At 44.1% G+C, this 26,502-nt stretch overlaps 1 protein-coding gene and 2 long non-coding RNA genes across 4 annotated transcripts; 1 reads left to right on the top strand and 2 right to left on the bottom strand.

The window, feature by feature from the left end:
• The first annotated feature begins 7,818 nt into the window (after positions 1-7,818).
• LMO2 (LIM domain only 2) lies at positions 7,819-16,225 on the top strand. 2 transcript variants are annotated; one of them, XM_040608302.1, is made up of 4 exons: positions 7,819-7,945; positions 8,430-8,598; positions 12,284-12,499; positions 15,219-16,225. In XM_040608302.1, the coding sequence occupies exons 1-4, from the start codon at positions 7,909-7,911 to the stop codon at positions 15,436-15,438; spliced, it is 642 nt and encodes a 213-aa protein (XP_040464236.1). In that variant the 5' UTR covers positions 7,819-7,908; the 3' UTR covers positions 15,439-16,225. The 2 variants fall into 2 exon arrangements, with proteins under 2 accessions (XP_040464236.1, XP_040464237.1); XM_040608303.1 differs by lacking the exon at positions 7,819-7,945 and adding an exon at positions 8,081-8,326.
• LOC121094553 lies at positions 12,670-15,287 on the bottom strand. The gene is made up of 2 exons (XR_005829881.1): positions 15,194-15,287; positions 12,670-14,836 (listed from the first exon to the last, which is right to left on the bottom strand). It is a non-coding gene; the product is annotated as an uncharacterized LOC121094553 (long non-coding RNA).
• Positions 16,226-17,125: 900 nt separating the features above from the next.
• On the bottom strand, positions 17,126-26,394 carry LOC121094555. Its single transcript, XR_005829883.1, has 2 exons — positions 25,882-26,394; positions 17,126-25,681 (listed from the first exon to the last, which is right to left on the bottom strand). It is a non-coding gene; the product is annotated as an uncharacterized LOC121094555 (long non-coding RNA).
• Positions 26,395-26,502: the final 108 nt, after the last annotated feature.

The raw sequence follows: 26,502 nt of genomic DNA, 5'->3' as shown, positions 1-26,502 counted from the left end.
ATGAGAGAGACACCTGGTCTCAGGTGGAGGCTCTGACTGGAGCAGAAAATGCAGGCAAGCCTCTCCAGGCTTCTTCAGGCTTTGCTGTTGTTCCTGCTGACCAGGAAGAGAAGCTGCAGCTCTGTGGCGATAATTTCGGTAGGTGACATCAGCGTCTAAAGATCCCCCAAAGGGCTAAGAAACTAGAAAGGAGAGCTCCAGGGAAGGGTGCACTCCAGAGTAAATTGTCTGTTCTTCTTCTGGGCGCATTTCCAAACTGCAAATGGCCCTGGCTGTGCTTCCAGTGGCACCGAGTCCGTACAGAGCTTCTGTTGGTAACAGCAGAGCAGCAAAAATCAGCAACGGATGGTGGTGACCAGATGGGGTGGGAAAGTACTGGACACCCTGCCAGCAAGCCTCTCTGCATCCCAGCTCTCCTCCTTTGGCAGGCACCTGACTTCTCCATGTCCTGCCAGAGCAAGGCGATGGCACGTCTGATAGCTGCGGAGGTGCTCCAGAGGTGAACCGGGCGCTTCAGAGCCATCACTGGTGCAGAGAGCAAGGAGGCAGGACAACAGGCAGCTGCCAGCAGCGGATTACCCCCTGGGTTGCATGCTGCAAAGACAAAAGGATCGCACCAGGATAATTTCAACCCTCCTGGCCAAGGTCATAAAGGGCTGTAAAGATTATATATTTCAAAAAACTGTGTCAGGATTAGTGACTACTCCAAGAAATGAAAGTTTGATAGGGCCATTGTAAAGAGGAGATGTAGTAACACTGTGGAAAGATACCAGTGGTGTTGCAACCAACACTGTTTTCTCATTTAAATGATGCTTACCTGCTTCCTTGTGTGCATGGAGAGGAAGCCAGACAATCCATATCCATAGCATTTAGAGGCAGCTAATAATTTGGTCGATGGTGGAGTGCAGCATGTTTTACTAACATCTGTGGTAACTGGAAATTTACCCATCCAATTTTCTCCTCTACCCCAGCCACAAAGGGAGATTACTGCAATTATTTTTCAGACAGAAATAAGGCTGATGTTTACCATTATCTCCCTGGTAACCCTCTTCTCATGACTACATTATGCAACGTAATTGTAAAGCCACCTCAGCTCACCGGGGTTGTTATTAAATGCACTCTGCTTCTTTTTTCCCAAGGTCAAAGTTAATAATTAGGTAGCTGGTATGCCAGTGACAGAACCTTGTTACGTAGAAAAAAAAGAAGCAATTTAAAGGATTCATCAGACATGCCCAAGTGATGAAATTTCTGTGGAGCGTCAGATCTGCTGAAGGTGAGCTAGTGAAGAAAGGTGAATCAGTGAATCCGAAGTGGTCCAGCATGCCAGCCTATGGATGAAGCCTGAGCAGACTCACAGTATGAAGCACATCAGATGAATTTCTATAGGGAATGTGGGAAAGTGAGTGGTGAGATTTGAAGCTGAGCTCCAGCTTCCGAAATGGAGAGATGAACACGGCTCCTCTACGCTGAAGTTTTTATTTGAGCTGGTATAACAATGGTGAATTGAACTGTTTGGTTTTCTTCTGGCCTTTTTTTCCTCAAAGCACCATGGTACTTGCACACAAAGTGTAAGCACGTTATAGAGTCCCCAGGCCATGTATTTCTGGGGCTACGCATGTGCATTGGGTTGGGACAGCCATTCAGCAGGAGCTCTCACTGCTTCCATGGCCAGTCAATGGTACATCCAGCAATGCCAGACAAATGCGGTGACTTGCCTGGTTGAAGTTCAGCAGCTGGAAAAGAAGGACACAGCCAGGAAAAGAGAAACTGAGGCACAAAGTTTTGCCCAAGTGAGTTCTTTACGCGGTGGCAGAGCGGGAAGCAAAACTCATCCATCTGCTGCCCGTTAGACCACTCTGCCTCCTTGGTGGCACCAGGATGGTCAGCCAGGTGACACCAGACTTCCAACTACCTCCTATTACATTTAATTTGCTTTATTGCATTTTAAAGTCCCAGAAGGAATTAAAAGCAGAAATAACAACATTTAACATTACATAGGGAAACGAGAGGACTGATGTATTCCTGGAATGATGTTAGACTTTTTGGTAGTGTTACCAGCTAATGCCAAGGTGACATCTACCTGGTGACTCTCTCAGGTGGTAACATGAAATAGTGTGTCAGCTAGAGCCAGTGGTAACCTTGAAAAGCTACTTATGTTTGGGAAACCGCTTGGAAAGCAGCAAAAGATGAAACTGTATGACGTGCAAGTCTGTTATGTGTCTCTGTGTGTTTACAAATCTGCACGCACACACAGATAAATGTATAATTATATACACATTCCATAGACACACACATACAAATGTGTGTGTATATCTAAATACATAAACATATAAATATATATATGTATACATATGTGTGTATGTATATATAAACAGGGGAGCCTGAGCTACAGTTCCTGGTTGGTCTATGACTCCCTCTGAAATTTTCCCTGCGGGAATTGCTTTCCCAGTCACCAGTTATTTTCTAAACTAAAAGTATTTGCGGGTCTAACTCAAAGCCCATTTTGGTTCAGATATGTCTCTCCTCTGATGTGTACCGGTCGCAATGAGATATTTAATACCAAAATAAAAACTGTCCCCAGTACCAGTGGGGGTGATTCCCATGCATAAGCATAGGAGAGAGAACCTGCCATGAAATAAAAGAAAAAATACTTGAAAGGACTATACTGTAGAGCAGTAGCCTTATGAAAACCATGACAGGGTAATTGGATCTGGCTTGTGTGCAAGGCAGCAAGGGCTCAATGGGAGCAAGGGAAATCAATAAAACAAGAAGAAATAGGGAGGGGGAATCTTTCACATTTTTGCAGTGAAATATCCCTTCATCTGACTGCCTGTAACTTACTTTTCATCATCTGTGGTGTGACCTGCAGCTGAAGACTTCTCCCAGCTATAAACAGAGTTGGATTGGTTGTTTTTTTTTTTTTTCATCTTTGTTGCTTGTTGAAGAAAATAAGGCAAAACAAACCAAAACTTTCCAACTGCTCAAACTTCTTTATGCAGCAGACTTCTTATCTCATGTCTGGACCTCACAATCCAAGAGCAAACCTCACCCTGAGTGTGGTTTTTATTGTTCTGGTTTGTTTTCTTCCAGTTCAAAGGAAAGGTTAACCCCCAAAAAGAGAAGTGTGTCCTTGGTCAGGAGCCTTTAAGTCCTCTGAATCACACTTTACCAACAGCCTGCAAAGTACATTCAAGTTAGTGCATGTGGTCATCACTCAAGGAAAACTCCTTATCCTTGCTATCACCACTTCTGTCCTCCGGGAGGTTAGAAAACATGCTAGCTACGAGAATGATGCAGAGGTTTCAATATGAAAAAAACCAAAACAGCACTTGTGGAGGCTGCACAGACCAGGACAGAAATTACGGACTAAAAAAGAAATTTCCAGATCCATGAAAAGGCAATAAATACTTTTTTTTCTCCTTTAAATTATGTGGTGCCTTTCATGCCATTAACATTATTACATAGTGGTGATATGAGTAACTATTGATACGGCACTGATTCTCTGGTGGCATAGTCAAACGTCCTCAGCAGCAGCCTGTTTATATCCCTCTTCAAGTATTCTGTGTTCTTTAGCAGAGACCAAGGTCCCAATTTGTTCTTCAGTGTCAAAACTGTGTTCAAAAAACCCAAACCAACCCAAACTTTCCACTTCTTTAGAGCATCACCCAAAGGGCTGGCATGTCAAAGCTGCAGTCCAGCATGCGGTGGGAAGGAGGAGGATTCTTCCACTTTGCAAATAGATAAATTGAGGTATGGAGAGGAGCAGTGATTAACACCGAACGGTGGGTCAGTGGCAGAACATAGCCCAAATTACAGAAATCCTTATTCCTTTTTGCCACCTTCCATTTTAATCGTTCACCTTTAGTCACGGTCTTGACTTTTCTGTTCCACAGAAAGCATTAACAGAAAATCTAGGCCACCATCACTGAGATTTAATTCTTCTATCTATGCAGAGAGTTCAGTCTTCATAAACTGCATTTTAGGCAACTGGAATTACTGGCTGTTAATGGGCAGCAAAGTTAATCTTACTGAACACAGACTTTTCTAAATGAGGGTGACCTGAAATAGTTCAGTAGTATCCATAAGCTCTAGGGGGAATAAAGCGAGGATGTACTAAACGAATAAAGGTAGGAGCAAACAGAGACTGCGTGGTGAAGATGATGATGATACTGTGGCCTTCCAAAACCAAGATGAAAATACTTGCGGAGTCCAAGAGAGGAAGTTTCTTTGGAAACAGGCACGTTGAACTATTTCTTTAGATTCCACCACTCACAGAAGTGATGCAGTTATACATCAAATGTTCTTACTGAGAAATATCTAGAAAAGTCCAGCTGACTTATTCATGGCGTGTTATTCCAAGCACTGAATGCTAAATGCAGTTGCTAACAGCAGATGTGATCTCAGCCATGCTCCAAGAATCAGTCTATAGCATGATCATTATTAATAAAAGTTAATTGAAACCAAAACTCATCCCTCAGGACTTTCAATCAATGAACACAAAAAAAAGCTGCACTAAAAAGCACTGGAAAATACAGCTTCACAGAGAAAGGGACAATGGAAAGAAAAGCTCTCACTAAAAATAGTGCTAGTCTTTTTGTCCCTGTGCAGGAAATGTCGGCACCACCAATTCTAGCACTGAATAACGCTTTGTCTTTGGGAACGTTATTCAGCGGGAGGCAAAAGTAAATCAACAGCCGATTCTGCTGAGGGAAGTAAACATTTGCAGATGGGAAAATTGAGGTGAAGAGCTATTAAGGGACTCGCTAAAGATGAAAAAATGAATTCGCTTTTGGTTACTGGTCATCTGTTCTGATGGGACAGAAGAGCCCTCAGCTGGAAATGCCAAATTTCATTGTCCAGAGCAAGAGCTTTTATATGTAAACCGAATAACTGAAAATGGAATTGTCCCAAAAAACTGAATGTCTTTGTTCCTCAAAGGTATCAGAAGATGTAAGTCTTAGTTAGCATGCTGAGGATCTTCTTGCTGGGCTTTTCACTGCAAACCCAGTGGGGACTGGCACTAAATGCCAGCAAAGAAATGGGAAAAAAGGTGCTTCCAGAAATGCCATTGGGGCAAAACACCCCCCAGCAGTTCAGTGGACACCCATCAGCCCAGGACACTGCTTCTTGGCAGCTTCTGTTCACCACCTGCCACACTAGCTCCTGCAAAGCTGTGTTTTGGTTTAGTTTGAAAACCAGCCCCACCCATGATGTTGCCTGGCGTCTTTGCTGTGTGGTTTGTTCAAGATACCCTGACAACTGTAACCCTCATGCCGCATTTTCTGATTACTCTGTCTAAGCAGATCGAGTTTGAGCGCTGTCCCATTAAGCATGGTGGAGCAACAGGTTTTTTACGTGATGTACCAGCAAATGGACTGCTTTTTTTCACTTTTCTTAGCTCATGACTTTGCCTAGCATCTCTCCAGAGGAAAGAGAGATGTAGCAATAGGATAAGGGGTAATGGCTTTCAATTGAAAGAGGGTGGATTTAGATTAGATATTAGGAAGAAATTCTTCCCTGTGAGGGTGGCGAGGCGCTGGCCCAGCCTGGCCCAGAGCAGCTGTGGGTGCCCCATCCCTGGCAGTGCTCAGGGCCAGGCTGGACGGGGCTGGGAGCAGCCTGGGCTGGTGGGGGGTGTCCCTGCCCCTGGCAGGGCAGTGGAACGTGCTGATCTTTAAGGTCCCTTCCAACCCAAACCGTTCTATGATTCTATAAAAACAAGAAATAATCTTGCAGTTTATAATTACAATTATTTTAGACGAGGAGACAGGTGGCACCATAGAGTGACCCAGCACTACCACAAGTACCGTGCTTAAAGATCTGACTTTTTCTAGGAATGCCTGCTCTGGTTCTGACTGAAAAGGACAACAGTAAAACACATACAAATTGTCCTCTTCAGCTTCTTTATTGCACACTCTTCACTGTTTTTAATACAGAAAAGCTTTCTGCAGGTTAAGGGTTTGATCTTGCAAAGCGGAGAGCATACTTGGCCAGTCCAGCAACACATGTATTCAACTATGAATATGAGAACTATCTCATTAGCTTCAGAGAGGTTATCTGCTAGACCAGAGGTAGTCTGAGCAAAGCAAGGAACACAGGCATTACAAAAGCTTAATAATTCTCTTTTCCAGTAATAAAATAAGTCCTTATTTTTATGTTGTTTTTCTAAGGAATTGAGTAATTTCTTATGTGCCAATGTTGGCATTTTTGTCCGTCACCAAAACTTTTGAACCAGCTGATGTCTTTTAGATAGACAAAGGGACAGAGGCCTTAAAGATATTAATTTCCTGTGAATTTTTGAAAAATAAATAGAAGGGAGGCAGCATGCCAGTATGTCTGTAATGTATGCACAACTGTGTCATCTGAAACCAGAAAATTTACCTGGCTTTATGGAATTTTTCACGTTATTCCATCAGGAGCTACTTAGAATATGAATATCCCAATCATCATGGAAAATTTGACTCATAATTTATTAAACCCTGAGACACAAAGCCAGCAGAAACCAAGCTCACAGACATGTCTTTTATTCTTTTTCAGCATTTTAAAGTCCTTATGTATGGTTTTGATCCACCTTTAAATTCAATTTCTGATTTTTTTTTTAAATCAACATGATAAAGTTCCTAGCAGATATTTTTTGGGGGTGGGGTGTCTTGCAATAGTTTAATTATCCAGTTGTCTGGAAAGGTTTACATTTTCTTTTCTGATCACAGTGTAAATACATCAGAAATTAAATAGTCATCATGTAATTCAGTTCCATCTGCAAAAACCTAACAAAAGAGCCTTTTCTTTTAACAGAAGTAAGAGTGGTTGTGGCATCATACCAGCTTAAAATACATCGGAGATAATATTTATAAAGAATAAGAAAGATGTGTTCTAATGACCAGTGATGGCTCTAAAGTATTGCGAGAGCTTGGTTCAAAGCCCCTTGGAATGAATAACAGTCCTTCTGCTGACATTACTAATCTTTGAATCGGGCTCATTAATGTATTGCAGATATTATATCCCTAGCTGCCAAAAAGCTGAAAAAATTAGGAAGTAGTTATAAAAATAGACATCAAATACATTCCTCTTCTGAGAATTAATGTAGGAATGAAATATGTCTACTACAATTCTCCAGTGCTTTATTCCAGATATTTTCTTAGTGTTTTTAAAGGAATTAACCAGGCAAGCAGTCCATCTCATCCAGAACTCTGCCTCCAGCAACGGCCAGTATCTCATGCCACAGAGACTGGGAAACGCTGGAATTGCCGTGACAGTTTTCACTCTGGCCCTGTAAATCAGTCCTTTCCGGGATGTGCTGTGCTGATGGAGAGGAGGAAGGGTGGGAGGGGAAATAGAGATATTCAGGCAAGACTTTCCCATCTTTAGCTTCTTTGTGATTAATTACAGATAGATACTTCATACTCTCTGGCTTTTATAGCTCATTAACATCAAACGGTCTCAAGATATAAATTTGTTTTATCGCTTGCCAAGAACTAGGGGATGTCTAGGAGCAGACACCTATAAATGTTCACTAGGGGATATAAATGAGACACGATTTAGCTGACCAATTTGAATCCTTGGTAGAAAAAAAAAATATTAGTTAGGTTCTTTACCTGTGGATCTCAAAGTACAAAAATATGTGTGCGCATGGGCATGCACATAGATGTAGGAGAAGGAGAGGGACAGGAGACGGTGACTGTCGCTTGGTCCTGCGTGGGGCTGAGAAGAAGCCGGTAAGACGGAACCGGCCACTGATCTTTTTTCAGCCCTTGGGATCGTTTTCAGGTCGCTTACCTACCTGAGCACCCCGTGGCCACCGGGAGAGCGCTATTCAACGCCCTTGTAAAGCGAAAAGGCAACGTCAGCTGCCAGCCCTGGCCCCGGGGAGCCTCAGCTCTGTCTCTTTAAGGAACCCAGCGAGTCGTGATGCTGCTGTTTGTATTGCTAAATCCCCAGGAGTCCAGTTAAGAAATGGGCAGCTGTCTCTTTAAGTGTGATTTCCTTCTATTGTATTTGAATCGTGATCAGGAAAAAGGAAATGAAACCAGAGACCCGGGGCTGAGCCACGGAGTAATAATAATAATAGTGATGCTGAGCTCCCTGTTCGCAGCACATCCAGCCGGCTCCGGAGCATGTTCCCAGCTGCCCGGGCTGAAAGCCTGAGCGCAGCCCGGCGGGCTCCGGGCTGAGGCAGCGGTGGCAGCCGAAGCAGCCGCTTCGCAGGCTCTGCGGCCGCGGGAGCTGCCCCCCGGGGAGCTGCCCCCCCGGGAGCTGCCCCCGCGGGAGCCCCCCCGGGAGCTGCCCCGCCGGCCGGCGCGCAGGAGGAGCGCTGCGGGGATGGGAGGTCAGAGCCCGCGGGAGCCCAGCCGCGCCGGAGCCCGGTGGGGAGCGGCAGCGGCCCCAGCCCACATTTCTCTCTCTCTCTCTCTCTCTTTCTGGTGTTGCAGGAGGAAATCCTGTGAATGTCATTGGGGGGCGGAGGGGGAACTCAGCTGGTGAGAAGGCATCGAGAGCAGACAGCCTTTGCGGGGGCAGATCCCACCACAGGCACGCTACAAAGGAACAATCCCTGCCAATGTCATCGGCCATCGAGAGGAAAAGCCTCGATCCTTCCGAGTAAGTGGCCTCTTTTTCCTTACCTCCCTCCCCGCCGAGCCTTCCCGCGGCCACTCGTCCTCCCCAGACCGGAGCCACTTGCCCGGCTCCGCCGGCCACCGGCATTGTGTGCCCGGCAGCCCCTTCCCGGCGGCGGGGAGCGGGGGCTCGGCACCTGCGCCCGCCGCCCCCCGGCCCCCGCCGCCCCCCGGCCCCGCCGCTCCCCGGCCCCGTCGTTCCCCGGCCCCGCCGCCTCGACCCCCCCGCGCCCGGCAGCGGGCACCGGCGGCCGGGCTGCCCCAGCCCCCGCGATTCCCCGGCGCGGGCCCCGGGCGGGCTGCACGGGGGTGGGGAGCTGATGGGGGGGTGATGAGAGGTCCCCGAGTTGTGGGAGAGCGCAGCCGGGAGCAGCGCGGCGGAGCCCCCCCCCAGCCCGGGCTGGGCATTTTCCAGCCGGTCGTGCGAGCCCGGGGTGCGGGCAGGGCGGGGGCGCGGGGGAGCATCCCATCCCGCTTGGCATGCGGGACGGTGGCTGGCACCCGGAGGGACCCCCCCTGCCCCACCTCGGAGCTGCCCGGCCGGCTGTAGCCGATCGCAGGGGAAGGTCAGAGCTCTTATCTGTGGGTGCCCAACTTCCACATTTTCATAATGCAACTTTCAAGAGCTTCTATAAACTGCTTCGGTGGGGGCTGGGTGTTCTGCAGAGGGCATGGAGAAAGGTTCGATTGATGGACGGGATGGAGAAGATGAGAATTTCCCTCCCTGGGTTTCCCACTCGGGTAGGGGCCAGGTACCGTGCCCCTCTGCAGGCTGTGCTGCGCAGCCCCTGGCCCCCCTGCACCCACGGCATCCCACCGCCCAGGGCCACGGTCACTCGGCCAAAAAACAGAGTCGTTGCAGCCCTGTACACACTAAGAACTGCAGTTATGCTTGTCTGGAATCACGATAAGAGAGAAGAAAGAAAAAAATATTATAAAATCTCCATTTTCAGATAAGGCTTAAACATCTCCCTTTAGTAAACTTGAGTCATTCGTGGTTTGTTTCCTGTGAGATACTAAAAATGCCATTGCTTGAAGCCCAGAGTGAACACACAGGAACCGTTCCTTTTCAGGATCAAATCAATTCATTCCATGTCACATCTGATGTGCTGTATAGTATCTTTTATCTTCATTTTATACTGTTTTCTAAGAAACAATAATCCAAGCCCCCAAGTATAGGATGGACAGGTTTCAACTGCAAAGTTTTAGTAATCTTTATTTACCCACCACCTTGTGTTCCAGTGACTTTAAGTGCTGGCTTAGAAATCTATGGACATCAAAAAGCTAATGCATAAAGCAGCAATTCTGTTCTGTGTAAACATCCGCCAGGCTGTTCCGGAGTTCAAGGCTTTCAGAGAAACCTGGTTTGTGATTCCTGAGCACCCGTACAGTGAAATATTTTGGGGTACATCTGAAGTTTTGAATAATGGATGATAAAGGATAATAATGTGCGTTTCCTTCTATTGGCAGGCTCTCAGAACTTGTCAGAGTGGAGCTCACATGTTAGGAAAGGGAGTATGGGGCCCAAAAGAATAAAGTTGGAAAAACTAATTAGGGAATGCCTAATCACATGCGGCATTCCCCATGATTTTAACAACAACTGGCCAGATGGAGACCTGGCAGGGGAAGGGTGCTATGGCACAACTTGCAGGGCACAGCAGTTTAAACTTGGAAGAGTGAAAACCAGAACAGAGTATCATCAGATAATATCTTACTGCTCAGCTTGCTTAAATAAAAACTGCAGGATCAGTTTCTCAGCACAGAAGTTCTTGACCAGCAGTCATTTCTCCCTGCTGAAGAAAGTAATTTTTGCCCAGAAAACTGCTGACACAGTAAATAAGCAGTAGTAGTATAATTTTTTTCCTGTTGCCTGCTGGAAAGTGGGAGCAGCCTGATCCTTCTGCATCAGCGCAAGTCTCCTCTGCCCCCACCAGCCTCAGGGAGGACAGACCAGCCACAGAAGTGTTGAGGGGCTCTGTGCTAGAGTGAGAACCCTATAATGTATGAAAAAATGTGGGGCTCCTCTCTACCAGATATTGAGCACATCACTCATCATCCAGCAAAGCATAAATGTGCTAACATATGCCTTCCTTGCCGCTAGCCACAGGTTTAAAATTAAGCAAGTGCTTAAAGGATTGATCCAATAGGGTTTTTTTAATTAACTTTCCTGGGGTTTGGATAAGGCCCTCAGAGGCAGCACCAGGTTGCTGCACACCTTGCAGCACTGAGCTCAGGTGCCTCTCTTAATTTTTTGCTGTTTTTCTTTTTTTTTTTTTTTTTTGGCAGAACTTGTGAAGTTACACAAACAGGCAAAGAAGAGAATTCCTTAATAAAGTAGCTTTGAAGAAAATTCTTGCTTTATCCCCAGATATTACCAGAACTACCCTAGATTTCAGAGCTGTTTAAAAAGGGAAAAAAACATATGGTGCATGAATAGTCAGTGCTAATATTGCAGTAGAGATTTGTGCCTCTTTTCATGCAGGGATGTGTAAATCCAAAAAAATGGTTTGAGCTGTGTTGGCATAGACCCCTCCCAGGGGATACATGTCCTTAGCTGAAGAGAAAAAGAAGTCCTGCAGTAACATGAGGTAAAATCCTGGCTCTACTAAAAACACCAGCAAAGCTTAAACCAGCTGGGTAACAGTCTCATCTGTTGTATTTATTCATTTCACTCTGTTCAGAGAAATGACATCCTCAGACTTGGTCTTCAAATTTACCTTTCCCAATGGAAAGTTGACTGCATGCAAAATCCCTCAGGTGCCTTTTCTAGTCCTTTAGCTCTTGGTGAGACAGAAATTCCCTTTGCTCCCAGCGGCGCCGCAGCCAGAGCTTGCAATCTCAGGTTTACAGTACAGGCGAATCTGTTTTGGGCTTATGCAGAGGTGGTTTATGGTCATGCTGGGGTTCTTTGGTAAGTTCTAGGTAAACCCAGAGGTTATCTGTATTGATTAGGTCACTTGACAGATTATAGATAAATCTTTAAAATCTTGTTGGGCGGGGGGGGAAGCATTTTTTAATGGAAACAAAATCATTGACACGCATTGTAGAGAAACCAGAACTATCTGAAAATGTGAAGAATACAGTAAGAACTATAGTGGTTGTTGGCATTTGTCAGTCTGCATAGACAGAGCTGGCTTTTCAATGAAATGGTGAATCCAGGCAGCTTTTTGACCGCACTTTTGAAAAAGTGCGATCTTTAATTATGGGGGAATCATGTTATAGGAAAGGTATTTCTTTTATTAGAACTGCATGGATTGAGACACATGACCGAGCAGTTCATGTTCTGTCCAGTAGAAGAAAAATTATGTATCTACACAGACGCCAACGTCCCAGTAAAGTGGTAGATACCTTTACAGTAATGAATACACATGGGTGATACAGAGATTGTCATGTTAATGCATTATTCTTTGAAGAAAAAAAAAAGGTAGCAAGTTTTTGGATACTCTTATTAACTCCTTACATATTAAGCTGGGTTTTTTGGTTTTTTTAAAGCAAAAGAAGACTGAAGTCCTATTCCCTCTCATGTCAGAAGGGTATAAATCATTTATCTCCACTGTAACTCCTGTTATAACTGACCAACCTTGTGTTTTGTTTTTCCTTCGCCGCCTTCTTCTGTGGCTGCTTCCAGAGCGCATTCTCCTTCTCCAATGATTCTTTCATTCCCTCAGGGAGCCAGTGGATGAAGTCCTCCAAATTCCCCCTTCGCTGCTGACATGTGGCGGTTGCCAGCAGAACATCGGGGACCGCTATTTCCTGAAAGCCATCGATCAGTACTGGCACGAGGACTGCCTCAGCTGCGACCTGTGCGGGTGTAGGCTTGGAGAAGTGGGGAGACGGCTGTATTACAAACTGGGCAGAAAGCTCTGCAGAAGGGACTATCTCAGGTATACAACCCACTCATTCTACCCTCGCTCCCTCCTTTCTATCCTTTCAGCTTTGCTTATTCATGTGATTAGTATAACAAAGATCCATAATGAATGAATTCACTTTTAATTACTTTTAAAACATAAAGCCTAACAGCAGTCGCAGTTGTAACACAACATTGTCTGCAAGCTCAGGTTTACAATATGGGCTCATGTATTTTCGGGGTTCACACACAGATGCTTTATGGTACTCCTGGTGTTCTTCAGTAAGTGATAGATAAATCCAGAGGTTATTTTGTTGATTAGGTCACTTAACAGTTGTTAAAAGGTTAAATCTTAAAAGTCCTGTTCGGAAAAAAAAAAAAAGAAGAAGCATTTTTTAATGAAAATGAAAGGATCACTACATGTTGTGGACAAAAGAGAACTATTTGAAAATGTGAAGCATATAGTAAGAACTCCTTGGACTTTGGGGTTGTTGGCATTCATCCATCTGCACAGACATAATGCAAAAGCTCCAGGCGAACCGTGCAGTGTCAGTGTGGGCTTCTGGCACATAGAAATTGGGAAAAGGTGATGAATTTCAGCAAGCTCCCCCTGAGCAGACAATGAAGTGGTTCCCCCGCATTGTTTTAAGAAGTTCTGTGCTTCTCCAAGCATTGCCTTGGAGCTGAAGGGTGTATAAAACCAGGTAAGATGATGAAAGATCATTTAGTTCTCTCATTTATGAACATGGTATCCAAGGTAACTGAATCCAATTCATTTTCCTGATGCAGTAATATCAGCTGTGTAAGAGATGCCAGATTCCACTAGCCAGCAGGGCTGCTGTACCTGTGTGGTGTCTGAAGCCACTGCCTTTGGTGCAGTCATTGTTGATCCCCCTCTTTTTCTGTGTCACTGGTAAAGTTATCTGGGACACCTCAAGCAGAAGGATGCACTGTGCTGTATGTTTTTGGCAAAGCTACAGCCAGCACAGGAAAGTTTGATTACACTACTTTGGATCCAGTGGATTTTTAGCATGCTTAAGCCTGGTCCTGAACAGACAAGAATTTGCACATTTTGCTGAATCGGATCCTACAAATACACTTGCTACAGGTATTTTCATTAACACCTCTCTGCCTATCTGTTTTGCCAAGGTTTGTAAGTAGAAGGATTAAATTGAGATTAAGATAGTTCACAAAAATTGGAAACAAAGGATCTTTACATTCTTGATTACAATTAAAACATATTGATCTTTGCTGCACTGGTTGTGTACCATTTCTTCTAATGGATCTCTAATGTGTCAGGAGGTCTGTGCAACAGAATAATGGTATTTGGTATTTTTTCAGCTACATTACTGAAGGCTAATCTACCTGCCCATAAAAACTAAACCAAAATCTCAGCGAAATTCCTGATTGTGGTGTCCATGAGCTTTACTGATGGGAATTTTTCTAAGCAGAAACTGAGTTCTGCTAATGCGACCACTTGTAAACACTGCGTACACAACAGTCCAGGGGTGATCTGGTGCTAGTGACACTTTCCAAATACTATGCATCTTAGAATGGAAGCGACAGAAAGTATGAAAGTGCAATTAATGGATTTTCTTGCTGTGAAATTCAACGTTTTAATTTATTTCATAATGCAACATATAATATCTACCCTCATTAATGAAAAATATGGCAACCTTTGTGTAACCTTAGTATTACTTTCGTTGGGCAGAAGTAAACACTGACATCTCCTGGTAGATGAAAGAAATTATGTCTTTTCCCCTTAAAAGATCTCTCTGAATTTAGTGGGCATTCTTTTTCCTGTTCAGAAGATGACACGAAGCAGGCACAGCACATGTAAGTGAAGTGTAGAGATGGGAAAACTCTTTCCACGATTTTGGAAACTTAGAAGTCAAACTCAATAGGTGCATATATGAGCAAGTAATGCATAGCATTTCTCCCACCTTTTAAAGGAAAAAACCCTGTATATTCGTGCTTATTTATCAATGATTTGACTTACAAACTCTGTAGCCAGCAGAACGTGTGAAAGACTGGCATTCACACATAGCCGAGTACGTCGCACTGCTCCAGCACATGCTGTGAGTTGCACACATAGCTCAGACATTCATCAGAGGCTCCTTTTGACAGGCAGTACCATCATGAGCTCAGCAGGGTTTCTCCATGTGGATTAAAGAGTGGTCCACATCATAAAACTGTTTGAGCTGGCATAGGTACCTAGAAGGTCTTAGCATGTATCCTTCGGAAACTCAGGAGTGACTTCATGGATATAGAAATGGCTGGGTTTGAAAGGATCACCAATGTGGAGGCAACGAGAAGAGGCAGGGGAGTCTTAGACCATGGCTTGCGTCAACTCCTTCAATCACAATAGCAACAGCTGAAGATAGGCAAAATTTATCAACAGAAAGGCAATTTCTATTGGTCACAGAAGTGCAAGTATTAGCATGGCACAACTTTATGGTACGATCTGGAGAGCCTTTACTCATCCTGAAGCTGATCAGCAATTCAGAATAAGGTCATTGATCAGAGAAGTCAATTATTCTGAAAATAGGTGAGGACCTTGGACTTTCTACTTCAAGTTTTGGTATGGCAAAATTTAGAGTTCTGCTCGGCAGCTTTCCACGTGACCTCTATCTTAACTTGGCAATACTATGACTAGTGGATCAAGGCACTGATGTCACGTTCTTGACTTGATTTGTTTTTTAAATCTCCCCAGCAAAGGAGCTATGCTTACCTCTCTGCTGCTGTTGTTGTTTTAGGCTCTTTGGCCAAGATGGCCTCTGCGCCTCCTGTGACAAGCGAATCCGGGCTTACGAGATGACCATGCGGGTGAAGGACAAAGTATATCACCTTGAATGCTTCAAATGTGCTGCCTGCCAGAAACATTTCTGTGTTGGGGACAGATACCTCCTCATCAACTCGGACATAGTATGTGAACAGGACATCTACGAGTGGACTAAGATAAATGGAATGATCTAGCAAAGACACGCCTCCTAGTCTAAAAAAGACATCTCATGGGCAACACTGATGCATAGCTGCAGTGAGGAGATCATCACCTGAGCTATGGGCTTTGTCTAAAATGGGGGGAAAATACCACGGAGTCAGCCCTTTGCAGGCAGTGCTACGTAGAATCTAAACTACATATAGGTGAAGAAGGGAGACCGAAGCAATAGTAGAGAGACTGACTTCTGTTAACAAGGGCGTACGGGCAATAACTGACGTCAGCCATGTAGGTGAGAGGCGGGGGGACAAACACAACGTGATAACGAATTCTCGTAACCAGAGAAAAAAGAGTAGGGACTTCTATAAAGAGATGTTATGACTTTGTCACCTGCAGACTAGGATTGTGCAATTGAATTTTCTTTTTGTCTTGTTTTAGTTACTGAGTTTAGATGACAGCTCCTAATGTAGACATGAGGCAGAATACTGGAAGAAAAGGGCCATCACTTATGTGGTCATTCTGTATGGCCTTATGCTTTGGGTAGGAGAGAAAGTGGGAAGAGGGTGGGGGTTATTTTTGCATGGATTTATTTTTTTCTTTGAGAATGAACAGTGCATCCTCTAGTCCCAAACTCTTCTTTAAAAAAAATCCTGCTGAATAGTTGTTTTCAGGCACTGCTGTTTCAAGATGAGATGTTCCACAGATCATTTCTATACAAATATAAATCTAAAGAGTTGTTCAACTATTTTATTAACTTAGATTATATCGATAAAATATTTGTTGTGTGTAGTAAGACTCTGCAGCTTTAATAAAAATAACAGAAGATTTGAGTGTTGTTATTTCTTTTTCTTTGGAGTTGGGCTGGATGTTTTGCTCATTTTATATATGTATTTATTTTTTTAGCAGGGCTCCTACACTTTTTATGGCTGATGCCTGCTGGATCCACTTAAGGTTGCATTTCAAAGCAGTAATGTGAGAACACTGAGGTCCCAGCAAGCCTTGTAGAGTTCACGCTAAGGAGAAATTAGTGTTGTGTGACACTGAGGCTCTTTGCTGTTCATGAGGATGTTTTGAGGCTGGTGGCCCACAGAAAAAATACGCAGAGAAGGGTGTCACATCCACAGAAAAGGGTGTTACTTGGCAAGAAAGGCAGACCCTATCTGATCTCAGAGGAGATCATTTAAGATTAGGGTCTGCTAGAAAGGTGGCTTGTCCTGATTTTGCTCTGCATTATTGAATCCAGCATAATATCACTAGAGCCAATCAATACTTGCCAGTATTTAGAAAGAATTAAGTTCAGAGTCTTTCCTGCAAAGACTGTTGTCACTTGCTTCTTAAGCAAAAGGAAGTTTCTTAGCACTGTAGTCATACTAAGAACAGGAGAAGTACGCCTCGTCAGGCTCAACTGGACTTTCGGTACCTTACTCCCACAGGGGCAAGCGTGGGTGTTGAGGTGAGCAAGAGCCTTTCCAGCCTGCCAGAAGGTCCATGACCTTTGCGGGAGCTGGCCTTCAGACTCCTCTGCTTAACACCGACCCACTGACCCGTTCTCTGTGAGCTTGCCTACTCCCATTTTTTGACTCTTCAGCCTCCATCGAGTCCCCAAGCAACAGTTTTCACAGTTTAATTCTATGCTGTATTTATTTCAGACCCTGTTGTCTCATTGCTTGATCACCATATTGTGAAAGATAATGAATGATAATTTCCTATCGCCTTTTTTTGTGTGCTATGCTTGAATTTAAAGACCTACATCATATTCCCTCCAACTTGTTTTTTTCTAGAGATGAATAGTCTAAGTTCCTTCTTGCATGAAAGCTGTTTCACGCCTCTGATAATCTCTGATTCTCATCTCTGTATGTTTTCTGGTTCTATGTCACCCTTCTTGAGCGCAACGCTAGAACAGCAAGTTTTGTTCAAATGTACTAAAAAAATAAAGCTTAGGACACAGCTGAACAAGTCTGACAGCCCACTCAGAAGGTGTTTGGCATGTCCATTCACCCCACCAGTACTAACACCTAAGGAACAGCACCTAAACATGTTGGCATCTTCTTGTCTGCTTATTTTTAATAAACTAGTCAGTCACCTATGGGATCTCTTATCCAAGTGGCAGTACTGACCCGTGATGACATTTTGCATTTTACAATGGATATTCTGAGAGGTCTTTTTTTTTTTTTTTTCTTTTTCTTGCTTTTGTTGTCACAGCTAGCGCTGGGGACAAAACCTTTACATCTTATTACCAGTGAAACTGGAAACCACACATAACGAGTTCTCGCTTGAAAAGTGTAGTTGGAGGGCGCTGTGATTTAGCTCTTCTCCAGTGATTTGCTGACCTCTGGAGGCCACGGGCAGCTGGTTGTAATTAGAATTCTTAACCTGAAATGTGTCCCTGCCAGCACAGGCAAAAAGGCTAGGTACCCAAGGAAGATACAGCTATCCTCTCTCTCTGCCCTCAGTGGCTCCTTGCAAATATTTAGTCCATCTAGAAACGAAATCTCACTATCCCTGTTAGTTTACGCAGTTTGGTGGGTGCTAACCCAGGGTGGAGGTGCACCAGCATTCTTCAGGTCGGCGTGTGGGAGCACGTACACACGTGAGTGCTGCATCACCAGACAGGGCAGAACCAACAGCTTTGTGACAGGTGTCTTTAAAGCTTTCGAGGTCATCACACCTTGCCATGTCATCACAATGTCTCTGTCAGAGCCCCTCTTCTTTCGCCCCATCTCCTTTCCCTGAGAAAATATACCTCAATGGCCTTATTGTATGAGCAGGGCAGATGAGTGCTTACAGCTTCGTGAACATCTTCTAGGCCATGACAAAAAAATATTTGCAGATGATGGCAATCAGCTATAAAGCTGATTTTTTGTAGTCACATGCTAGTGATACAGGTGAACAGGTACCAAAGGGAGTGTTATATGGTTGGAAGACTGGGACTCAGCTCCATCCTGCAGCACTGCCAGCTGAAGGGTCTCTGAACGAAGGCCATGTGTTTCAGATCACAGGCAGCCATCTACCCTGTCCCTGGAAGCGTTCACAACCAGTTTGGACAGCTCTTGGAGCCACCTGGTCTAGTAGAAGGTGTCCCTGCCCCTGGCAGGGGGGCTGGAACTAGATGATCTTTAATGGCCTTTCCAACCCAAACCATTCTGTGATTCTGTGTTTCTATGATCTGCTGATTGTCCTGACTGTGCGAGGGGCAGGGGGAGATAAAATTAGGTTCCCTCTGACAAATTAAGCCGTGATTTTAACTTTTCAGTATTCCCGTGAAGAGGTTTTGAACCACATCCTGATCTCCTGTAGCGTGATGGTATAACTGACTCTAAAATAACTGCAGTCACAGAGTTACACCAGTATAACGATAGCTTGATATGGTCAGAATCAGTATCATTACAGGTAAGAGTTTTGACACTTGTTTCCTAAACCCTTTCCAGTGTGGTTTTTAACCTAATAAAACATAAACAGGTATGCTGCAGAGCTGATTTCTCCACCTCACAGAGAGGTTTGACTGAACATTTGGTGTAAGGGGACTCTTTAACATCTGGGTTGAGATTAGGTAAAAGTGTCGGTAGTTCAGGGAAGCTTTGTGGTTTTGCACAAATGAGGGCAAGATCCGTGTTTCATTCTCACCTCAGAAAGTATTTCCTGTGTGACTTTTGGCAATGTAGTTAAATATTCGGCTCCTTAGTTACCTGCCTGTAAAATGGAGATATTATCACATTCTGAAAATTTTTTGAAATTTCCTAACACGGAAATACACTCATATTTGGTGTAAGGCATCATTTACACAGGAAAATGCATTCTTAAACCTGAATGAATGTATTTGTAAAAGAAGGATGCTGCAGGGTCCACAGCGATCAGTCTTATTTTGTTATAAGAGCACTGGCTTTATCCAGTCTATGTAACCTCAGAAAGGGCTTAAGCTGAGCTGGAAAATGACAGCTTGTGCCAGAAGAGGAGGCTCCACTTGAGCAGCAGCATTACTCCACCTGTATTATTGCACCAGCCTTGTGGACTTTTCCCCACCAGATTCCCCACTCTTGCTCTCCAGATCCAGGAGGAGAGAGAATGGATTTCTCTTGCAATTAGTGCAACCAACACTTCACCTCTGTCCTTATCTCAAGTATGTTCCTTACAGTAAAGGCTGTCTCCTGGAATAACAAGAAAATAAAATGGTCCAAAACCACTGGTGAAAATAAAAGCAAAGATGATTTAAAGTCATAAGCGAAGAGCAGAAAAAATCTGAATATGACTTCATCAGCTGATATTCAAATGCATTGTCCTTTATATGTTTCCAATGTCAGCAGTATTTTAAAAGGCGTATCATCCTTCAAGATTTCCCTTCTTTGTCCCCATTATTCAATGTCATGGTAGGAAGATGAGAGCATTACCATCGATATCACTTTTTTAATTCCATGCCCTTGAATAAGGGCAATAAGAGCCCTGCATAATAGAGTTTTCAGCGGAGAGAGTAAATGGGAATCGGTTGTTAATTCAATACAGGATACAGAAGCTGTCTCTCCCATCTCTTTTCTCAAGGTAATACTGTGCCTCCAATTGTCATTATACCCAAGAATCAAATTATTTGAATTCTGGACACATCAGCACAAAACTGAAGACTCCCTGCCAATTTCGTAGCCTGCTTGGAAGAGAACATCAGAGAGCATCACTCATTTATACGACTGCCAGCCTGGGACTGTAAATTCAGAAAACAAGAAGGCCTCAGGTGCTGCACTTTAACATGTCTTTCTGCTCCTGAATCACCCCCCCTTAACACCCCTATCACATACAAGGTAACATTTTATCTCTGAAAGGTAAAGCTTTCAAGCATCTGCTGGAGCAAGCATACACTCTGTGTGGCCTGAACGTGAATTGAAAATGAGACTATTAAGTACATTAATTGATAACAGTGGCTTATGACTTTGAAGGAGATTCATGACACTTGGAAAAATAATCTATAAAGACTTTTGTTGCTCTAAAAAGACAGTGCAGCATCAGCTTATTTCACTTGCAGCAGGTTCATCTCTTTTATAGAGCGTGCTGCACTGCAGGCAAAGGGAATTTTAATGGACACTGGAAAAAAATGATCTAGTCCTCTGTCCCACGACAAAAAAGAAGCCATAAAAAGGCGTAGAACAGAGAGATTGAGATACAATATCAGAAAACATTTAAAGAATTGTGATTAAATTAAGATTCAGAAGTCTGTCAATGAGATGATGATTAAACGGGCAGAAAGTTGAACCTTGTTTGAAGCAACTTGTTCCCTCCTGCTGGTGTTGGATGCTTGTTAGTACAGGGAGAAGCTTTTCAAGCGTGACAGCTGAGCCCTTGACTTCAGTCTCCAGCTTTTGGACTTTTTTAGAACCCTGATTTTGGGCTGGGATTAAGGGTTTTGTTTTCTCCCCTCAGATATCTTTTGCACCTCATATCAGGTGACTTTACCAATGTATTTTGCAACAACTGTGAACTGGTTTTGAGATACAGGTGATTTAGTTATATTTATTTATAAAGAGGCAATCACAGTAAAACTGAAATTCTGCTTTAATAAGATGCATAGGCTTCAATCTGACAATATCCCAGAGCATCATGACAGCTACCCAAAACAGTGCTTAGAGATCATGTTGCTCTCTCATTAAGAAGGTCTAGGATCTGTAATCATCAACCTAAGGATGCTTTGAAACACTGGGAAACGCTCAGTTGGCTCGTAAGGCAATGCTCCATCACAGTGTGGTTATGGGGTTATTTTTGCAGTCAGTAGGTGTGAGCGAGCGCCGAATAAGCTCTGGTGCAGTCGCCCCGGAATTCTTGGAGCTGGACCAGCAGTGAGTTTGACCCAACATGCACGAGAAGCGTGTTGTTCAGCTGATAAGGAAACTGAGAACGTGCATCAGCAAATACAGTTTGTTTATCCCGTAATAACTGTTTTTGAGTAGTACAAGCAAAAAGAGGCCAAGTCTGCACTAGACAGATAAGAGCTCTGACCAAAAGGACAACCAAAGGTCGCACCAGGCCTCCTGAAAACTTCAAAACAGAAGCCTTCGGTGGGAATGGATGACTAAGGGAATTGCAAAGGGCTTCTGGAGTCTTTTATCTTTGTGCTACCTCTTCAAATCCAGCTCAACACTTCAGTCATTTGTTGTTGCCATCATCTGACGAATGTGTGCTGGGTTCAGCCTTGTTCCTGCTGCACAGGTGTTTGTAGCCAAAAACCCCACCACTGTGGCCGTGGCTAACTGGCCTGGCCGCCTCATTAGCAATCTCAGTTAATAATCTAAGGAAAGAGCTTGTGAAGCTGAAAAGTGAGCTGCTATCTGGTTCATGCAGATGGATTTTTTAGGTCTGGAAAGACTCAATAGCAGCAGAATTTTCTCTAGGGGTGCCTGGTTATTCTCCACATTTCTCAGGTAAAGAAAGACCTTCTGAGCTCCCACACAAAACAGGAGGGTCCCGGTGCTTTCCACGAGATCATGCAATATTCCTCCGATCCTTGCTTTCAGTGGGATCTTTCACACATCCCTTAGGCTGTGAATCATGTCATTGCATCATGAATCACAGCCAGTGAAAACGCTCTAAGTGCATGAAATTATAAATATTCCTGAGGCTTTATCACTGCCTTTTTTCACCATGTTAAATTTGAAATTAGCCGTCTTGGTCTCCTGTGAACTTTGTCCATGCTATTCTCTATCAGTATTAATCCAGCATGCAGAAGTGTGTATGAAAACCTGAAAGCAGGTACTAGCATTGCTGACGAAGGCACCTCCTGATTATCCACTGCACTGAGTTTCTCTTCTACATTATCCGCTTAATTTCATGTGTTAGCTCTTGGAGGCAACAATCATGTCTTTCTATGCTATTCACGCTCTGTAAAATAAGTAAACTTCGGGTTTTATACTTTCACAGGTTAATGTTTACATTTGTAGCAGTATCTTATATTTGATTTATGTGAAAGAGGATGATATGAAAGGAAAACCACCTCGGAGCTAAGCAGCCATGGGAAAGAATACGACTTGGGTATGCCAGTTTGTGTCAACGGGGAATCTTTCATCTGAAGAAAAAATCCCAGTCTATCAAAATTACTCTGTAAGTGGCATCCCAAACTCTGCAAACACACACAAATATTTTAGACCATTTTGGAGCTAAGAATATGAGACAAAAAGATTCACTAATAACAGAAGACAAGCCTGAAGTCACAGAGCACCTTGAGCTGTGCTGTGCAAGACAGGGGAGGACCAGAGGTGGCTTTGGGACAAATTTACGTGACCGATGTAGACAAGAGCATCCATGTAGGGCCACCTGACAATTCCAGATAGACCGGCCACAGTTATCTTGCCACAGTGCTCCTTCCCTAGCTCATCCCTGCATCAGGATCCGCAGTGGTCAGAGGCACGAGGGTGTGAGGCTCCAACGCAGCTTGCAACCTCCCGTGCTAAGGGACCTGCCTGGATCCCTGCACGTGGTGTTCCTTGTAGAGTCCAGAAGGATGAAAGCTGAGAGCAGAATCCCACTATGGTTGCTTTGAGTCTTTCGCTGTAACCACTGGATAAAGTCCATTGGTTGAATTCTTGGTGATTCCTTTGACTTCATTTGACCTTGGAGCTGTCAAGGCAAATTTGCCATCATATGAGAGAGATTCCAGAGGGGCATTGCTGTTGGCTGGGTCTACATGGCAGTAATGAGGAAGGGATTTTTTTAAAAACTGTTGTTTCATTCTGTCAGAAGGCAGCCTCAAGCTGTACTCTGACAGATATCCCATTTGTTACTAAACTATCCAACAAGCTCCTACGTAATATTTAGTTTATTCACGTACATATTTCACTGAAACTCTGGCTCTGATCCCTTTAGCTGCCTCCCTGTCACCTTTCAAATTTCATCTGAGATTCACTCCTGTGAAGCTTGAATATAAAGGATTTGGTTACCGGTTCATATGTAAATCCCCCACCTTCCAAAGGACTGCTGAACGATCTTTACATTTATGTGATTCATTGGAGTCACTGCGTGATCATACAACTCCCATTTTAAATTTTCTTACCTTACTCCTTCTGTGCTCTTTATTACAGCCCCTCGTTGTGTTCTGGTTAATTTTAGATGATCAGATTTCCAAGCAAAGGTCATTGCCTCGTTGTTCCGATGAAACCCTGACTTTATTGTATCTTCACTATGGTAAAGAACAAACCCAATAGTAACAGTATAATAACAATACAAATTTCCTGGACCTCAGCATCTTTCTTATTATCAATTCCCCAAGCTGTCTACTCCCCTCAAAGTCTCAGTTTTGCCCATTTATTACTGTACATTTAGAGCACTAAGAAGCTGATCTTGTGAAATATTGACCACCCCCTGCCCTAAGATCTTAGGTCATTAAGTGAATTTCAAGAGATGCTCAGCACCCAGTGGTAAAGATCCCTAGCGTGTCATTTCATTAGATTTTCAATAAGTAAAAATAAATGAAGGATGCTAAAAGCCTCATCTGCTTTCAAAGATGAAACATGGAATGCACAAAGCAGTCTGAGAAATTTTCAGCCTGAGGAATACCTCTGATATATTTAGCCATTTGGGCTCTATGACTGGTGATAACGGAAGAAAAACTAGGCTCCATTATTAAAGTGGAAAAGAACCTTTGTGTCTAGACTGAGCTGGGAAAATGCCACGATAACTTACTTGCATCCACAGTTTGTGCCGCTGTCAGTTATTTGATGGAGAACACAAAGCCTGCTGTGGTTAAAACATTTAAATGCTACAATTTTAAGTGGCTTTATGTTTGCTTTTGGTTTTGGGGCTTTTGTTTGCTTGTTTGTTGCAAATTTTTTGTTCAGCTTCAGGAACAGATATGTCTCTTTTACCGTGTTTTCTTTGCAGTGGTTAGGATATTCATCAGAGAAGTAAACCGACAGCTCTTCGATGCACACTTGAAGAGCTCCTAGCCTAACCAGTGGGGCTAATTAATTTTTACGACTAACACCTGCAGAACTACGGGCCACTCCACCTCCATCGTCACTGCTGCCTAAGCCTCTGAGTAACGCTGGTCCTGGATACATTTGCCCACCCTGCAATCACACCTCTGGCTGCTGCCAAGGCTGCCCGCTAACTCTCAGAAAAGACACAAAGATATAGAGACCTTGAGAGCTGTGGATGTGGAGCTATCCTCACCCACTCTCCGCGGTGTTAGCGGTGGTGGAAATTTAAATGCAAACCCAATTCCCAGACTGCTCAAGCCAGAACACTTTGCAAGGGCAGAAGGTAAGAATGAGTATGTAATTGCTGCCGTTCAGACAACCAGTAGTGTTTACAAAACAGTACTAACTCCATTCCTTGCTAGTAAGTGCCCACCTCAAACATACGCACACACCAGTTATTATCACCAGTATTATCTGCCAAGCCTGCAGTCTCATGACAAAGTACTTTTCCTAATTTCTCATCTTTCCATGCACTTCTGAAATCATTCAGCTGTTTCTCTGTAGCAGCATATACTGTCTGTGATGATCCCCCATTCTTTAACCCCCTAATTTCCTTGGTGCTGTGCAGATTTGGAGGCATTTATGTTCATTGGCTATTTTTGTGCAGGTATAGTTAAAAATGAAAGAGCTATTACGAACTTCTGAAAGGTGATGTTATGAGTTGCCTGGTTTTTGAATGGAAGATGATCACTGCAAGGATTACTAGTGTAAAATCATGCAATAGAAACAATTGCTTCTTTCAAATAAGAATGTTTAACTCACTAAAAGTGAGAGACATAAAAAGAATAGTTTCTATTCTGTGTTTTTCTGCAGCTGTCACATATTGTCCATTTTTTTCCATATAAAACGTAATCTATTTAGTGTTTGTCTGCCTCAGAGGATGCTTTTGGAGCTTAATTCACCATTTGCAAAATGCTTTGGGATTCTCAGTTTTATAGGACTATAGCATCATAAATGAATTATTTCTGTGGCCGTATTATCTAACGGTTACTTTTGCTAAGCAAACAGATTTTGCTTGTAGAGCTTGAAATGTTTCACCTGCAAAATCTCGGGCTTTACACACTTTCACTCAACTCGAGACTTTGTGGCTGGAAGCTGGTGGGGCTGTGGTCTGTGCTCAGGAAAGGACGTGGCCATGGGTTTGGGTTCCAGAGATTGCAGCAGGGCCAACATTTGGTGACGCAGTCGTGTCTGAGACACTGGGCTTCTTCACACAGGGAGCTTGGTAGCACAAGACCTCAGGTTTTAAACTATTTCCAGATTCCCGTTGCAAAGCCAGGACTTGGAATCCTCCCTGAAGGTCTTAGAGGAAATCAGATCTAGGGATAGTTTTCTGGAAAATGTGGGGTTTGGAAATGAATTATAACGAAATAAAAATATGTGTTCTCTGAAAACATACTTCTTTCCAATAAAATGTGAAGGAAACTTGAACAAGTATGTACATGCATGTATACCCTGAAGATGTGACGCATTTTTCTGTTTTGATGCTATTCATCTCAGTAAGTTTATTTCCCCATCTATGTGTACCATTACCTTTTTAATCTCAGCCCTCGTGGATTCTCATCGCCCATTAGCACCAGCCTGTAGGGGCTGACTGTATGAGCAGGTTGGTGTTTGTCCCATCAGTGCCCTTATAACATTAATTCTTAATTCTTATCCCTTCGGCAAACGGAAAACCACAACGCAGTTGCCAGCAGCCCGATGGTGGAGCAGTCGGTACCCGCATCTTCCAGGGACGTCCGCAGTCGCATCCTACCAGCCCGTACCCACGGCAGGGCTCAGTGGGCCAGGTACTCCAGCTGAACACGGATTATTTTTGTTTTGGGAAAGCAAATTAAGAAGCTTGATCTCTTAATATTCGTTAAAAGCAGAGGATGGCTTCGTGGGCAGGTGCTGAGTCGCGGCTGCCTGAGACACGGACAAGATGGGCTCCCGCCAGCTGGCAAACCGCGGGGCCCAGCGGCCACCCGGGGTGCTTGGGGGTGCTGGGGACACCGGCCCCGGGCTGGGGGCAGCCCCACACCGTGCCGCAGCCGAGGCCGGAGAGCGGCGGCCCGGCCTCCCCAAGGCGCGGCGGCTCCGCCTCACGGCCCGCAGCTGCCACAGCCCGCCCGCCGGCGCTCGCCGCCATGGCGCCAGGGGCCGCCTCCCGCA

The sequence above is a fragment of the Falco naumanni genome, chromosome 10 (assembly GCF_017639655.2).
Source record: "Falco naumanni isolate bFalNau1 chromosome 10, bFalNau1.pat, whole genome shotgun sequence".
Taxonomy (NCBI): domain Eukaryota; kingdom Metazoa; phylum Chordata; class Aves; order Falconiformes; family Falconidae; genus Falco; species Falco naumanni.
Note: the sequence above shows the minus strand (reverse complement) of the source record. Positions and strands in the feature narration are given on the sequence as shown.

Coding starts and splice junctions, on each gene's coding strand:
- LMO2 (XM_040608302.1), top strand. CDS start 7,909: ATGCTGCTGTTTGTATTGCTAAATCCCCAGGAGTCCA. Junction 7,946..8,429: donor GCTAAATCCCCAGGAGTCCA/GTTAAGAAATGG, acceptor CTGGTGTTGCAG/GAGGAAATCCTGTGAATGTC. Junction 12,500..15,218: donor TGCAGAAGGGACTATCTCAG/GTATACAACCCA, acceptor TTGTTGTTTTAG/GCTCTTTGGCCAAGATGGCC.